This window comes from Rosa rugosa, chromosome 3 (assembly GCF_958449725.1).
Source record: "Rosa rugosa chromosome 3, drRosRugo1.1, whole genome shotgun sequence".
Lineage (NCBI taxonomy): Eukaryota > Viridiplantae > Streptophyta > Magnoliopsida > Rosales > Rosaceae > Rosa > Rosa rugosa.
Genome location: NC_084822.1, coordinates 20,510,514 through 20,528,173, shown reverse-complemented (window position 1 = coordinate 20,528,173; position 17,660 = coordinate 20,510,514). Strand labels below are relative to the sequence as shown.

At 39.2% G+C, this 17,660-nt stretch overlaps 1 protein-coding gene across 2 annotated transcripts; it reads left to right on the top strand.

The window, feature by feature from the left end:
• The first annotated feature begins 568 nt into the window (after positions 1–568).
• LOC133740783 (short-chain dehydrogenase TIC 32, chloroplastic-like) lies at positions 569–2,344 on the top strand. 2 transcript variants are annotated; one of them, XR_009861419.1, is made up of 4 exons: positions 569–1,168; positions 1,402–1,591; positions 1,863–1,918; positions 2,043–2,344. XR_009861419.1 is itself a non-coding variant. In XM_062168726.1 (3 exons), the coding sequence occupies exons 1-3, from the start codon at positions 1,132–1,134 to the stop codon at positions 2,205–2,207; spliced, it is 258 nt and encodes an 85-aa protein (XP_062024710.1). In that variant the 5' UTR covers positions 588–1,131; the 3' UTR covers positions 2,208–2,343. The 2 variants fall into 2 exon arrangements, 1 of the variants encoding a protein (XP_062024710.1); XM_062168726.1 differs by lacking the exon at positions 1,402–1,591 and having other exon boundaries at positions 588–1,168; positions 2,043–2,343.
• Positions 2,345–17,660: the final 15,316 nt, after the last annotated feature.

The following is a 17,660-nucleotide window of genomic DNA, read 5'->3' as shown; positions in this document are numbered from 1 at the left end:
AGATGAAAAGCTTTGAACATCTAGCTTAGTTCACTAACTTGCTTCTAATTGCTTATTTGATTCCTTGATTTACATTGTACTAGGGAGCTTACATATTTATATATGTCTCAACCGACCTTGGTGGACTACTAACACCAAAAACAGTTGTTTGTAGATAATTCTAGACCATACTCTTGCTAACTCTAGATGTTACTACACTTGCATGATCATTCTACATCATGTTCCGGAATACCCTAGCAACTCTAGAATTTTACATGATGACTCTACATGTTCTAGATCAATCTACAACTTCTAGACTAATATAGGTAATTGGAGAATAGTTTAGAACTCTCCAGTTAATTTGCATTATTTTTAACCGCATTTGATTGTTTGATAGATCTTTTATTGTAAACTGTGGCATAATCCAACAAAATGTGGCGTAATTCAAGATCCACAATACGTGTAAGGCACGAATAAAATAGCACAGAATAAAAGTTCATTTTGTTGGAAATTTGATGCCATTTGGTTAGAGCTAAACAAACACAATAGCATAAGGCCCAGTTTGGGATTGATTCTGGACCTGCTTCTGCTTTTGGGTTTATGTTATGCTGTTTGGTAAATTGTCTAGGAAGTGCTTTTGGTCCAATTTGCTTCTCCTAGAATCTGAAATTGAGAAGCACCCAAGTACCAGCTTTGGGAAACTGCTTCTGTCAAAACACGAAGTGAACAGTATTGATTAAATGAAAGTTTCTCCTTTTTCCTATTATGTCCTCATCTTTTCTATAGGGTTTCGTTTCTTCCTTCTTTCTTCCCAGATCTCTCTTCCAGTTTTGATCGATCCAGATCTCTCTTCCCAGCCTGGCAGCCTCCTCCTCAAAACCATCGATCGATTTCGTTAAGAGCATCTCTCTTCCCAGCCTCTTCCTCAAAACCATCGATCTCAAAACCATCGGTTTCTATAGAAATCGATCTCTCAAGAGGATTCAAAACCCAATTCGGTCTCTCCTCCGCCACACGCCCCAAACCCAAAGCAAACCATCGATCGATCTCTCAAGAGGATTCAAAACCCAACTCCGTCGCTCCTCCGCCACACGCCCCAAACCCAAAGCATTCCCGGATCGATCTCTCTGTCTCTTCAAAACCCAACTCCTCATGGATGGTTTTTGGGACATGAGTGCAAGAGATCGAGGTAGGAACTTTTCATATGATAAACTAGTATGATTTGATTCTTGAAAGAGAATGTTTGTTATGACTATCAGTAATTAGTTGTTTGATAGAGATCTGATTGTTAATTCTTGAAAGAGAATGTTTGTGATGATTATCAATAATTAGTTGTTTGATAGGATTGAGGTTAATTATAGTCTATAGACAAACTTCAAATGCTGATTGATTGATTTAGTTTATGTAATTCATGATGGCCAGAGTTTTGTCTTAAACCAAAAAGTCACGTCTGACCGATAAAAAGACTTAACTCACTGTAAGTCCTCTTGGTCCTAGAATCACCGATACCACTGTGAGCCAATTGAAATTATGGGATGGAGCCAATTGAAAATGGGTTTGTTCCTAGAATCCCATATGGAGACAATCTGTGGGTTCTCTTAAAGCATCAGCTGTGAGTCATTCTCTACTCATTGAAATACACCAAATTTGTGGGAATTTGAATGTTAAAGTGAATTGCATTGTAAGCTTCATCCACTGTGCGTAGTTTAAAACTGTCACTAATTTTTTTAGTGAAATCATCTGCAGGGAAAGCTGTATGTGATCAGTTTCTATGATATGCATGGACACAAATCAGACTAGCTCATGATCATAGTTTTTTTACACTGCAATACTTGTCTGGTTTAATTTCCATTGACCACTTACTTTTCTGTGGCTTGATACAGATATTGTGAAGGTGCTGGGTGTATTTATCATTCCGTTCATAAAAACTGTTCAACAGGTACTTCTTTTAAGTTCCACATGCATACATATATGTAGTAGAGACTCTTGTGTCTCTTTGTGCGAGTTCAGTTTGTCTAAGAAACACGTGCATAATAATCTCCATATTGAACATGATTGTGCAGGGTGCAGCAACCACATGCTTTGTGGCACTCCATCCACAAGTTAAGGGAGTAAGCGGCGAATATTTTGCAGACTGTAACATTGCCAAACCGAGCAATCAGGCCAAAGATGTAGATTTGGCTTCCAAACTTTGGGATTTTAGCTTGAGCATGACTAATCTCAAGTAGTATATATATGTATAAGGTCTTAATGTTAACTTGCTGCACTGTTTCTCATTGAATCAAATTGTAAAGAAACTATTGCTTCTCCTCCCATGTAATCGTTGTGCGTATCATGAATGAAAATAAAACGTATATATGTTTTGTTGTTGTATGTTCTTCACAATTTACCTGTTCTGTATAATTGAAGGTGTTAAGAAATGGAGGTGTTAAGAAATATAATTGCACAAAGTCTAATGAATGCATCTACTTAATTAGTATTTAGTTGCAATTTTCAAGTGACTTCAATATATTTTGTGTAATGGTTCCCGTTGAACTATGGTCGGGAAATTAATCTAAATATTCTTGATTTATTTTGTGTAATATTAAAACATAATATGCACATTGAAGGGTTTAAAGTAAATATTTTATTCGGTCCAAGCAAAGGTACAAGGATAATAGCTGAGAACTTTTTTTATTGAATTGGTATGGTTACATAATCAAAAAACAAATTATGTATTTTAGTAGCATATCTTAGCATATATGACCATTTTGGTAATTATACCCAGCTAAAGCACTTTTGCCTTCAACTTACCAAACACCTAGAAATTGCTTTTCGCTCTCACAGCACTTTTAAAAACAGTTTACCAAACACCTCAGCTGCTTCCTCTCACAGCAAGTTCAGAAGTGATTCCTCTCACAGCAAGTTCTACAGTGCTTCCTCTCACAGTTCAGAAGTTTAGTTTTATATTTCAACTTGGATAGACTGGTTTAGCAACTCAAATAGTGTTTCAGATATAGAATATGATCTTTTCCCAGCTGGAATCCCAGTGGTTAGGTTTGATACCAATACTGTCTCAGTCATTTAATAAATGCATTGATCAAATATTAGTAACTTTTCTCTGGTATGTGTCTGCAACCAAAATTGAATAAAAAACACATATCTAACTTGCTTCAGTACATTAATGTACTGAAGTCTTTTCCTCCATATACATTCACGAACCTCTTCGTGAAAAGCAATAATCTCTGCATTGTTCGAAGATATAGCGACTAGGGTCTATTCTGTAGACCTCCAAGATATCACGGTCTTTACCCATGGTGATCGAACACTTAACCAGTTTGGGAAGACTTTTGTGTGGGTCAGAGAGATACCCAACATCAGCAAAACCTTCCAAAACACATGTTGTTTTGGGATGGGGATAGCGGACGCAGGCCAGTGTTGGCGGAGTTCCTGGTGTGTGATGGGTCCAAAACCATCATCTCTTTGTAGGGATAGAACAAGCCCATATCAATTGTACATCTCAAGTACCGAAAGATATCTTTTACACCAATCCAATGGCGTCGCGTTGGCGCAAAGCTATATCTAGCTAACAAGTTCACAACACACGAGATGTCCGGTCTTGTGCATTGCGCTAAGTACAATAATGCGCCTATTGTACTTAAGTAGGGCACTTTTGCCTCTAGCACATCTTCGTCATCAACCTTCGGACGAAGAGGATCATTTTCAGGATCAAGACTACGGACGATCATGGGGTGCTTGAAGGCTTGACCTTGTCAAAATGCCTAAGCATCTATCAACACGATGCTCAAGTTCCAAACTGAGACATAATCATGTTCTCCCAAAATCCTTCATCTCAAACTCGGATTTCAAGTGTTCAGCGGTTTCCCTTAACTCTTTAAGGGCTTCCAATGAAGATCATGTCCAACATGAACCGCGATAGAATCCGAAACTTGCTATGGAAACACGCGGGCATATCCCTTCTCAATCAAATAGTCACTTTAGTGAGCGTTTCAACCTCTTTGTAAAACGTGCTCCATGGTCTAGAGCCACTTGACTTGGATAAATGAAGTTCACCATGAACCTTCATGTATATTCTGTATCTATATCCCCATAGAAATACATAGTGACCACATTCGTAAGCTGCATGTTCAGTTATTCGGAACCTACCAAACTGACAGGGTAGTGGAGTGCAGTAACATCCATTACGAGAGAATATGTCTCATCGTAGTTAATTCCAGGGCGTTTTGTGAGAAGCCTTGCTCCATAAGGCGAGATTGCCATATCTTTTTCTTATCACGCTTTCTAATGAAGACCCATTAGTCAACAACTTTTATGTTAGGAGGTGTTGGCATCACTGGCTCAAAAACCTTCCTCTTCGTTAGAGAATTCAACTTAACCTGGATCGCATCATTCCATTTAGGCCAAATTTCTCTACATTGGCATTCATTCATCAACGGAGCATGGTTCGATATCATCGAAGTCAACAAACTCATGCGCAACAACGTCATCAATTATGATGGAGTTTCTATCCACGTCTCATGTACACTAGTGTAATTTTCAAAGAGCTCTAATTTCTTAGGAAGAGGTTCTGACGTTGAGGCGTCCCCCAACGATAACCGTAATCCGGAAGATTCTCATGAGACGGATTTTGAGTGTCGATGATCCAAGGATTGGGTTGTGCCAAAGTATCATTCGAACCCATGAGTTTCCCATGCATCCTAGCTGGGGCCATGACCTATAACGCCAGAGTGTCACTCTCTTTGGCATTGGCGCCATGCCTACCTCCGTGTAGGGTGGCACTACGTCCTCTCGTAAGGATGTCCTTCCTTGCAGGAATGTTTGCAGCAGATATGTGTGATCTCGTCACTTTAGTGGGGATCGAGATGAAACATAGTGGGGACAGACCACGACAATTCCTGTTGTTCCTGCTGAACATTCGTGTTCTTATCTCCCCCTAACGACGGGAAGACTATCTCATCAAAGTGACAACCTGCAAATCTAGCGGTAAGGAGATCGCCTTGCAAGGGCATTAAGTGGCGGACGATTGTTGGAGTCTCAAATCCAACTGAGTTGCCCATTCGTTTGTAAGGACCTATCATAGTGCGCTGTGGCGGCACAATTGGCACATAGATGGCACACTCAAATATGCTTAAGTAAGATAATTGTACCCAGGCACTAGCTGTAACGCAGAGGTAGATTGAGTGGCGGCGGGTCGTATACGAATTAGCATAGCTGCATGCGATATTGCATCACCCCAAGCGGATATAAGGAGATGGGTGTGCATTACCAATATCCGGACTACCATCGTAGTCATTTCCGCGAGACCATTTGGGTGTGTACATGAGAATATGATGTCCAACATTAGTCCCAGTGATATGCAATAACCATCGAAAGTCTTCGATGTAAACTTTCTAGCAATGTCAAATCCAATTGACTGAATAGGATGATTAGGGGAGTGAGCTCGTTGTCATATGATATGTGCTAGGAGTGTAGCATAAACAGCATTACAAGTGGACAATGGCACAACACATGACCAGCGTGTTTGCTTGTCAACCAACATCATGAGATATGTAAACGTCTGCAAGTTCGTTGAACTAGTCCACAGAATCCCCATAGATTCTATGTAAGAATAGAATCGAATGAGTATTTTCATATCCTTTGCATACGACAGTCTCAATCATAATTTCCCTAAAGAATAGGCTTTATAAAACTAGCGAGAGGTTTTAGAAGCAAACAATGAGGATTTTGGTTGGGCCTGAGCGTCTGAAACGCTATTTGAAGCAAAGTTGGTGATTGCAGCATCACCTAGGGTGCCATTACCATGATGGACGCCATCCATGGCGTCATGGATAGGGACTGTGCCAGCCCTAGGCTGGTGGTGGAAGGCGGGGGTGCCAGAGGCAGCGGTGGCGGTCACACTTAGTCCAGGAATCAACTTTTGATTCGTGCTTCGTTTTGCTTGAAAGAATGGATGTCCGTTTGAAGTCTTTAGTAGACGGATCATCATATCAGGACTAGGATGACCTATCCTATCATGACAAAGCCAATATGTGTCTCCAAGAGATCTTCTCTCATAACCTTATTGGATTTAAGAGCTCGAATAGTGACATAGAGTCCACTAGAGAGACACATAAACTACTCTAAGATGCGCCTTTGGTTGCAATCATTAGAGGTATTGCAAAGGAACTCATTTACGTTCTCTACATGCGTTTTTGCATGGTATCTGTTGGCTATTCATATGTGCGATTTGCCCTAGGAGCGTAGAGAGTTTCTGTGACAGTAATCAAGGTGACATTTGGCAAGGGGAACTTGGGCTATTCCATGTCCTTGAATTAATACTGATGGCCCAGCCATCGTAGTCACAATGTAATATACTCATAATCAAAATGGAGTCATGATGAAAAGAACTCGAAATTTTATTCATAAGCCAATGGAGTACATCATTGTCTCTTAACCATTAGGAGAATCTAATCCAAATGCTAGCTAATGCAAAACAAAGGTAGTCGTCTGACTTCTTTGGTAACTCCAAAATAAATATGACTAGGTGAGTAGAGAGATGTCGGTGGAGCAAAGCTCGCTTAGGTACCACTTACCTCAAAACCTTCCTAGACGTTATACTCATTTTGGATGAGCCTATGTGAAGAAAAATTAAACCAATGGCATTTACTACAAAGTATATGGCAATTGCCTATTACATCTCTTGGAAGAATAAAGACTTAAACAAAATTGGTGATCTATTGATCCCAACCAGATTTGTAGTCTTCAACCCTTCACTCTAGATCATTTTCTTGATCTTCTTGTTCCACATAGTGAGCTTCTCTTGCTTCACAATATACTTTGTAGGCGGTGACAATTTCTTCATGAGCTCTACAAATGTGTGCCCAATGACCAGATACTCCACATCGAGAACATACTTCTCTTTGCTCAGACTCCATTGATTGAGGAGCTTTGAAAGCGTCATTTAGATGGCTCTTAGTGTTGGTGGCGCCACCAAGATGGCCAAAGGCGTTGCCTCCCTCTCTCTTTCTACATTGACCTCTTCGATTCCGTGTTCGCCTATTTTGGCGGTTACCTTCCCAAGTAGAGCGATTATATGGACCAGAACGTCCAGAAGTATCCCTAAGATTAGGGTTTCGCTCTTGGTGCCCTCTCTTAGGGGCGAGACTATAATTGGATTCCGGAATATATGCTCTGTTTCCACGGATCTCGAATTATAGTTCTTCACAATGATGTTGTCAGGCTTTTCGGCGACATTCATAGCTCCAATGAGTTCATGAAACCTTATGATCCGTCCTGTAGTAACATCGATTCGATAGTTCTTAGCAACCATCAATGCAGAGACGGGGAAGGTAGAGAGAGTCTTCTCAATCAACATTGCATCTGTGATCTCTTTACCACAGAATTCCATTAAGGATTTAATGCGAAGTGCTTCCGAGTTGTAGTTAAGAACTGACTTGAAATCACAGAAGCGGAGGCTATGCCATCTCACTTCTAGGTCAGGAAGCAGGGAGTCACGGACGTTGCCAAATCTTTTTTCGAGTGAGATTCACAGCCTTCTGGGGTCTTCTTCATTCATACACTCGTACTGGAGCGAATCATCCATATGACGAGTCATTAGGATGATGGCTTTCGCTTTATTTTCCTTTAAGCTTGCTCAACAATTAGCAAGTCCTGGCTAGGCTCGAGAATCGTATCCAGGATTCCATCGGTCTTGAGATGCTGGCGGACATCACGAACCCATCTGTGATATCCAGAGCCAGTTGTTCCCAATGGAGCGAAGTCCAATTTGTTCAGGTTACTCATCCTGAAAGAGAACAAGAAAAAGGGTTAGTTTCGGAGCGGAAAAAGCTACCACAAAAACATATAAAATTTCTGAGTGTAATTGCTCCCAAGAAATTAGAAATTTCTTAGCATAATCGCTTCCAAGAAATTCAATTCCAAGAGGTATTGGATTAGATCGAAACAATGACGTAAGTGGTCGATCATAAATTCTCTACAAACTCTAAGTTTGGAGATCTCAACAAGCTCCAAGCTTGCAGTGAGCACGAACCCCCACAGTTCGGCTTAATTAGGTCTCCCCTTTGATGAATAAAGGGGGGGGGGTAGAAGAAGGGAGTTTGCAAGTCCCCGAGAAAAAAAAAAAAAAAACAATAAAAAAAACTTCAAAACGGGAACTTGAAGAACCTTTAAAACATACCTCAAAAAGTGTCAAAATTTGTCGGAAAAATCGCCGGAATTTGGTCGCTGGAGGTGGCCGGAATTATTTGGCGGTGGGCTGCCCTTCCTTTTCCTCTTTTATTTTCTCTTTTTCTTTTCTCTCTGCCCAGGCCTGTTTCCCCTATTATTATTTTTTGGGAAAATTTCGCAAACAGTACACCAAGTAAAGGCCACTAATAATTCTTATACATAAAGTTCCAAACCAAACATTTCGGTACACGAAATCTGAAACTCGACTCACTATCAGTACACGACGTCAATTTTTGACACCAAAATGTCCATTATGCCCTCAGTTCTTTTTTTTTTTTAATAATTTTTTTTCCTTCGTTTTTTCTGTTATTTTTTTTTTCTTCCTTCGTTTTTTTTTTCCTTCGTTTTTATCTCTTTCTTTCTTTTCACATGACTAAATATTGGCTGAGTTACAAATATAAGCTGTAGGACCATAAATCTCACCAATTGGAGGGCAAGGGCGGCGTTGGAAGCGAGGGAGTGAGCGTGGAGGTGAGGAAGAAGAAAGAGATAAAAACGAAGGAAAAAAAATAACAGAAAAAACTAAGGAAAAAAAAAATAACAGAAAAAAAAATTTATTAAAAAAAAAAAAAAACTGAGGGCATAATGGACATTTTGGTGTCAAAAATTGACGTCGTGTACTGATAGTGGGTCGAGTTTCAGATTTCGTGTACCGAAATGTTTGGTTTGGAACTTTATGTATAAGAATTATTAGTGGCCTTTACTTGGTGTACTGTTTGCGAAATTTTCCCTTATTTTTTTCTGGCTTCGGCCCAGGCCTGTTGAGGATGGCAGGGCCTTGACTTCTTCTTCCCTAGGCTTTGACTTCTTCTTTTGGTGGTGGGCCGCAGGCCTCCTTTTTATTATTATTATTTTTTTTCGCTTCACCCTCTGCGCCGCGTCACTATGCTGACATGGGCCGCCTCCTTCTTTTCTTTCTTTTTCTTGGGCTGGGTCTTGAACTGCTTCCCTTTTTTTTTCTCTCTTTCTGGGGGTTTTTTTTTTCGCTGGCGGAATTGCTGCCTGTCCAGTCACCTTTTGGCCGGTTTCCGGGGAGGTTATTCCGGTTCCTGGAGTCCAGAGTCAGGGTGGAGATGATGACCACGTTTGAAGATGAAAGACGATCTGGAAGACTTTGAACCAGGCAAGGATCCCCCTTTTTCTTCTTTGAAGGCTGGTTCGATACTTCTAGTGGCCGGTTTGGTGGTTTTCCTGCCGATTCCGGTGGTTCTGCCGCCGGTTCTGGAATCCTGGGATTGAGGGCTTCAATATATGCGGCGGTGGTTGCTAGGGTTTGAAGATTACGAATTTAGAGTTTCAGGATTAGGGCTTCATGCTGATAACGTGTTTAAGGAAAACTGAAATTGGGAGAGAATTGAGTCGTACTTTCATTGATAATAGGGGCCTCTTTATATAGAGGATTACAAGACATAGAATCAGAGTTGTACAAGGAAAGATTAATCATACAATTAATCGGATATCTATGAATATTTTCGAGAATATCTCTAATTCAAAACCCTATTACAACTAGGTTAAGTAACCTAGAGTTTGGGTCAAACACATATTCTGGATTTACTTGAACAAAATTATAAATAATATAATGAAAATCAACAAAATAAAGTGGAAGATCAATTAAAATATATTTATGTACGTATTCCTATATTTCCTGTGGAGAAGTAACAAAAAAGTTTACAGGGTGTTAAAAGACAGAAGTTGACTGTCTTTCCATTCAAAAATTGGATTCAAAACTTATGTATCCAATGAATTCAGAGGGGTCATGCTACTATCCTTTGTTTGCTTCCAAAATAGAAAAATTTTCAACTCAGCTCTCAAGCAGCTCCGGACTACAGAAGATTCTGATCAACACAAGCAGCTTCAAGATATATATGATCATCAATCATTATCTCGTCTTCATCTTGATTATTAGCAACATGAAAAAGATTTTGTTCATATTATTGTTTTGAGATGTGACTTTTCGGGAGGCAATATATTGTGGAAATGATGATTTATATTGTTTTGAAAAGTATTGAGATTTGTGTAACATTTCCGGGTCCTCTGTGCCCTCTTTAAATGTTTTGGTATTTGAACCAAGGATCAAAAGGATGACCAGAATATGAAATCCTAGCCTTTATTTATATTTGTGTAACATTTTTTTACTCTTGTGCGACTTCTTTAAATGTTTTGCGCTGAAGGTCAGAAAGGCCTAAAGATCAGAGGTCACGGGGTGACTTTGGGCAAGTAAATTGAGTAACTACTCCTTAGGCTGGGTTAAAGGTTATGATTTAGTTATAGCTCTAGTCTGTCTGCCAGGATATCTCATGGGGGTAATGGTGCGAGGTTACTTTCAACTCATGAGTACTGTTTTGAAAGGAATCAAGGTGTGAGTTGTTTTTCTTTATTACGTTTTTGAAAGGAATCAAGGTGCGAGTTGTTTTCCTTTGTTATGTTTTTGAAAGGGATCAAGGTGTGAGTTTTTTTCCTTTGTTATGTTTTTGAAAGGGATCAAGGTGTGAGTTGTTTTCCTTTATTACGTTTTTGAAATGAATCAAGGTGTGAGTTGTTTTGGTTTGTTACGTTTTTGAAAGGAATCAAGGTGTGAGTTGTTTTCCTTTGCTGAGTTTTTGAAAGGAACCAAGGTGTGAGTTATTTTCCTCAAGTTGAAAAGGTGGTTTCTTGTTTTTCGTGTGAGTTGCCTTAGTATGATTTTAATGTAGTCTCCTGAACTAAACTTTATGCAGGGATTACTATGATTGTTTTGGTGTGATTTCAATGTAATCTTCTGAACTAAACTATATGCAGGGATTACTATGATTTTGGGTTGTGTGATTTTAAGTGATCTCTTGAACTAGCTAATTTCCTATGCATGGGATTTCTGGTTTTACATAGCGTAAATTGTGAGTGCGGTTGTGGTTTGAGATTTATACTTCTTCGCGAGATTGTGGTGAATCATGAAATGATTTATAATGTCACAATGATGACAAATGTTTTTTGTCGAGAGGAAAGAAGTGTGATTTCGTGGTTTTGTCGTTGAGACTAAAATGATTTAGAAACGTCACTGAGGTGACAATTACCTTTTGGTTGAGACAAATGAAGTGTGATTTTGTAATTAGTCGTTGCGCGTTAAAATGATTTTCAAACATTACTCGAAGTGGGTTTTTTTTTTTAACTAGGATTTGTGAAATTGAATGCTGAGTTAAGAGTCAAAGCATGTGGGTTTTTTGTCACGAGTTGACTTGCTTATGCATGTTATTGAAGAATGAGAAATTGAGGGTTGTTGCGTGGTTGAAGCGATAAAGCTTTCTTCCCGTTGCAGTAATAGGTTTAATAACCTAACTGTGTTATGCACTTGTTAGTCTTTCGCTGTGTAATGAGTGTAGTGTGTGAGTTTACTTAATTATTGAATTGTTGTTTCAGTTTAATTTGTAAACTTGGTATAATGTAATATGTGACTCTAAAGAACGAGACTGTATTCACATTGTGGATTCAGGACATCGTTGGTTACTTGTGTTAAAAGAAATTTTTTATAGATATTTAGTGTTGATGTCTGAACCATCACGCTCGGAGTATTTGTGTTTGATTAAATTACATTATTAGTTGAAATTGAAAATCGGGGCGTGACATCTACGAGCTCCGGTGACAGAGATTCCAAACCTCAAAGTATTATGGGTTCGCCTATAGGTTTTCCAATGCCAGTCACTTTTTGGCGACTGACGGGTATAGACGGCTTCCTCTCAACATCCTCGATGTCTCTATGGTGTCGGATTGTTCCAATAATGAAGCAATTAAGATAATCGAATGAGAGAAGCTTTAGTGGTGCAGGTTTAGGGAGATCCAGGTATCAAACTCCATCCTCCCGTCGAGCTCTACATGCCTGTACTCTTGGTTTACAATTTTGGTTAAAATTGAAAGAATTGGTAATTTGAGGTTACTGAACCACCGTGGTCTATTATTTACAACAGCGATGTTGGGCTGTTCTTGCCCATTTCTGGCCTCAATATAGATTTGGAGCATGTGTAGACTCTTGATTATGTTCGAAATCAACTGTTGATTAAGTTTGGAAATTTGGTGTTTTGATGCTGCTACAGTTCATTGTTTGCAGTGGTAATTTCAGTCTTCTCTGGTTGTTTTGTGACCCTGATACAAACCTCGGAGCATGATATAATCACTTGTATGCTGAAATCACCCAAAGGGCATAGTTGGTTGAAATTCCAGAATTGAGCCATCGAATGTTTGCATTATGAAACTGCTATTAAGTTTAGTTGTTGCTGTTGTGTTTTGGTCCACAAGTGCAATAATTACTTTTGATGCTCAGGTGATTGGAAGCTATTGTGTATATGCTGGTTTGAGTTTAAGGAAAGGGAAAATTTCAAGAACAGTTCATGAGGTATCGGCCATTCTAACCTTTCGTGAATCAACTTTCGAAACTATCAAAACGGTACATGAATTTCAAATCTCGATCTAATTTTGGTGTATGCCGTTACATGCTCTGTTAATTAATGTGTTTTCTGTCAAATTTTTTAGGGTAAATCCGTCTTTTCAAGGATGATGGAAAAAAAAAAAAAAAAAAAACCCCACTAAATTAAGCACCCATCTCTCTCTCTCTCTCTCCCCCTCGTACTGATTGCAACCACCACACCACTTCGGCCGGACCGCCGCCATCAACTTTCTGCCAACCACATTACGCCTCGAGGAGGCAGAATAAATCGGATCCATACCCAGATCGTAGGCAAACGAGCCAACCCAGATCAGAACAATCTGATCCGAGCCACGACACGACACGCCGCCCCGACCTCGTCCCCATCAGACCGCCTCCGAACCACCCCGCCGGCTGGGCCTGCAATTAGCTAACCAATCCCAGCCAACCCCTGCGATTTCCCTCTCCCTCACCTTACCGACAGTCACCGCGATCTCCCCAATCCGATCTATCAAGGAGCTTGGTCTCGCACCAGACCCACACGGGGTCGACAAAGGTTTGTCCGACGACGGCGGAAGGGCTCGCCGCCAGATAGGGAACAAAACTCACTCTCTGTTCTCTCAGGCGCGTGCAAGTGTGTTCCACTACAATGGGTATTTTGTGTTTTCCTTTGTGGTACTTGCCCAATAGAGCAGCGAAGAACAATACAGGGTAGTTTGGTTTGGTGGGTGTGGATTTGGAAGTGGAGGAGATGCGGTAGTTGCAGCATGGAGGAAGAAGGTGGTGAGGAACTGTCGAGCTATGTAGTTGGGCAGAAAGATGAGAGCTTTGTGGTCATCGGAGCTTTTCTGGGTCTGATTGAGAAGCCAATCGCTAGTGCAGTAACTACGATGTCGTAGATGGAGAAGGTGGTGAGGAACCACTTGGAGGCTGTCTCCAATTTGGGAACGACATCGTTGCAGAGTTTGGAGTATAATTGATCAAGATTAGGAATGTGGTTGAAGGTTGAAGCTGTGGGGATGAAAATTGATGCAGAATAAGAAGAAGAAGAAGAAGAAGAAGAAGAAGAAGAGGGGAGTGAATAGGGATTATGGGTTTGTAAACGAGTGGTTAGGGAAATTGGAAGAGCGCTAACCCTAGATTTGAGCGATGGAGGTGAAGAAGATGATGGGGAATTGGTTTCCATCGCTCTGCTAGCAATGAAGGAGAGAACTAAGAGATGAAGCCCAGGAACTTGAAGAAGCCCAGGAATTAGCCGTTAGGTATTTTTTTTTTTTTACAACGGCTATATAGCCGTTGGTTTTGTTTTTTTTTAATTAGCTAAAGATATTTTTAATTATCTTTAAAAAAAAAAAAATACAACCGAAAAAATATTTTTTATCATAAAAATTATTTCAATTACTATAAGTCAATTGACTTTAAAAAATAAGAACACACACACACACATATATATATAACATATCCAAAATGTTAAAATATATTTTAGGGCTATAATTTAGCCTTGACGGGTTGGAAACGGTTGATGTCAGATCAATGAATAGTACAGAATTCAGGGCTAAAATTTAGCCCCAGAGCTATTTTTAGCCCTTTGGGTTGGAGATGTCCTTAGCTGTTGAGAAGGAAGAGAGAGAGAGAGAGAGAGAGAGAGAGAGAGAGGAAACTATAAAAATACTATATTACCCTTTAACAAATAAATAATTACATAAAGTTAACGGAATCCGTAACGGCATGTACTCAAATTGGGTAGAAATTTGAACTTGATGTACTGTTTTGATTTTAACAAAACTTGATTCACGAAAGGTTAGAATGGCCAATACTTCATGTACTCTTCTTGAAATTTTCCCTTAAGGAAATTGAATTTAGGTGTGAACTATTATGGGTGTCCTTGGTAATTTGAGGACTTACACTGAATGAGAAAAATAACATATTTCTGAATGATCGATGTTATTTGGAGTTAATTGATTGAATCTTTGGTGACTGTCACTGAATAAGGATTAGATTTGAGGATTGAATGTGGTGCTACCAATCTCATAAGCAGAAAGATACGTAGAATGCGAGTTGTAGTGTTATTAACTTTGAGCAGTGTTGGAGTTAAAGCTTGGATTTCCAAATAGGGTTTCTCCGGAAACTTTTTCTATTAAAATGATAAATAGAGTTATTAATTGAAATCGGTGAATTGTTTGACATTGATTGATTAAATCTTGAATGTTATTGCTTTATATAAAAGTACATGTTATAATGATGTCATTCATGATACATATGCATTGGGAAATATGCATATAGAACTGTAAAAGAAGTTTGGAAGGATATGTGGAATATCGATTTGGATTACGGGAAATGAATGCTTTAGTGTAGTTGAGCTTGACTCGTTTGGCCAAATTTCAGGCAGACTAATAAAGCTGTACGATTTTGGTAATCGAGGTTAAGCAAGATGACTAGCAAAAAGGAAATGTGGATTGAATTGTTATTGGTGTTAGATCATAAATTCAAAACATCTAGAGTCACCACCCGTTGGTAAAATACACGGTATGGGGCGTGTAGGCTCTCTTGTTTTGATATATAGACTAATGGGTAATTAAGTAAAGCTCATTTGACATGCATCGTTTATGTTATTCATTTTTGTAAGAATTGTTTGATAACTTGAATGTGATATCTAGATAATAATGACTTAAAAAGGTTTGGCCTTACTGAGCGTAAGCTCACCCCTATAAACTTTTGTTCAAAGGTAACACGAGTTTCAAGAAGATAAAGCGAGACGACATTTACGATTGCGAGACTCTGAAAAGGATTACAAGATTAGAGTGAGTGAGATTAGAAAATGAGGTGTAATTTCTTTTTGTTAAAAGTTTTGTTATTTCAAATGTTTTATTTTCGACGATTTCTGAAAATGTATTTGATGTTATTTTAAATTTTGCTTTACATTTCTACGCTTGCTCCTTGGATCCAATGTTAGGTACCTAATCTCACCTCCACTTGGTTCGGGGCGTGACAACCATCGAAACAAAGGGTTGATTGCCAAAAATCCAGACACCACACTGTTTTCACGTACATCTGATGTGAAGCAAGAAATTATGATTCTCAACAAGAAACCTAGGGAAGAGTTGCAGGCTGCAGAGGCACACGAGGCTCAGAATCTTAATGAAACCAAGGTTAGCACTAATGGATTGACGGTGTTAGGGATAAACATGACAATGGACACGACCAAATGAGGAGAAGTACAGCAGCAGCAGCAAATGTTGCTGCCCTTGCTGCTCTTGGAGGACATGACATATTGGCAAATGGCAACTTAAGGCAGATCAGCTGGCCCGGGAGAAGTGTCGAGGTAAAGATGTAAACCCCAAGGCTACATCAACTGTTGGAAGAACAATGAATGGCAATGTAGAAGTGGAGAAAAGGGGCGGAGTAGAAGCTTTGGTGTCTGAAGCTGGGAGTGCTGTTGGGAAGTTTGGGAGGAATTGCCTAGTTATGATGATGCCTCAAACAAAGGTGGCTAGTACTCGTAGTATATATCTGTCAAGGATGTGATTGCTGTTCTCGAAAGGGAACCTCAGATCTCCAAGTCTACTCTGATCTATTTGCTAATGAACACTGCAATCCAGTGAATAATCTGAAAGTTATAAACACTAGTGTGTATGAGAGATTCCTAGAGCTACGGTCTTTAAACTGTTACTAACAGCTCCTCTTAAATACCTGCATAATGGCTGTTTGGAGTTCCTCGGATCAATTTCTTTACGCCAGAAAATATGTAGCAGATACTGATCACACATATGATCTATGCTTTTTGATCTTTAGGTAGATTGAGAACAAGATTTAATAGTTTCTGTGCAAACATTAGTATGATGAAAGATGAAGTTGTGTATTGCGAATACTTTTTATTCAAAACTGTCGTTGCTTTTCCTTTCCTTTCAGTTTACCATCCTGTTAATTTATATTGGAAAGCTGCAAGACATCAACTTTGACATACACCTACAAGCCTATGTGTGTAGGCGCAAACAATCTCTACATTTCTAATTGCTATTCATAGCTTCAGTTTTACCATATCTCAATGAGAGAGAAGTAATTTTGGTTGAGAGGGATTCAGACCCAAAAAAGAAGAGAACAGAGACATGATTCATACTAATGAACAAAATTTGGTAAACATGTTTGTACTTAATAGGACTCTGGTTTGGAGTAGGTACATATTGGTATGGCCTTATAGTAGTCGTTACATTTTGTCTTTGTTCATTCAATTTGAGAGACACCAGAAATCACATCAGTTTATGAAGGCAAAACAAAGTGAAACACTTCTAGCTTCGGCTACTATTTCTGGGCTCCATCTTTTTTTTCAGCAGTCTCCAGATCCTCACAATGAATGAGAGAATAGTGATATAAACTATCAAGCTACGAGTTCTCAACGCCAGGGCCAACTGTCAGGAAGTCACCATAAGTCCCAGTTTCCGAGCTGACGTCTGAGAAAGAAGAAATCTCAAATTGAGAGACACCAAAAGTCCTATACATGAGCTGCGATTAATAGACACAACATAATGGGCAAACAAAATGCATGTTGTGTCTGAATAGACATAGAGTAACATGTATATGGAATTACTTCCAAGTCATTTTCTGGTTGTTCCAATCTGGTGCTCCCCTGTTGGGAACTCTTCTTAGTATTTGTTTTTGCGTATTGAACAACTTGCATTACTGAAATGAAATTTCAATTATCTGGTTCTTAATTCTTAAGATTACCCAAGGTATAAGTAGTTTCATATTTTAACTTTCAATTCATAGGAAAAGTCTCTTTTTCATGAATGGCTCACAACAGCCACTGAAAAGAGAAGAGCTAGCTCGATAAAAGTGAAAATCTACTATCATAGAAATTGTTCAAATACAAAGTTCATTAGATAGAAACAGCCAAAAATACAAATCTACTCCAAACTGTCATGCTTCAGCAGACAAAAAGTGAAAACTGAAGCAAATATAACTGTGGTGAAGTGAAACTGTAGAAAATGTAAATGCAAACGGACCCATGAGCGAATTTAATAGCAGAGAATATTTAAATGCCAATGAACCATAAGAAAATGTAATT

What these genes read in the sequence shown, in the direction of transcription:
- LOC133740783 (XM_062168726.1), top strand. Translation starts at nt 1,132, where the DNA reads ATGGATGGTTTTTGGGACATGAGTGCAAGAGATCGAG. An exon ending in CATGAGTGCAAGAGATCGAG is followed by an intron (nt 1,169 to 1,862) that starts GTAGGAACTTTT and finishes GGCTTGATACAG; the next exon opens with ATATTGTGAAGGTGCTGGGT. An exon ending in TCATAAAAACTGTTCAACAG is followed by an intron (nt 1,919 to 2,042) that starts GTACTTCTTTTA and finishes ATGATTGTGCAG; the next exon opens with GGTGCAGCAACCACATGCTT.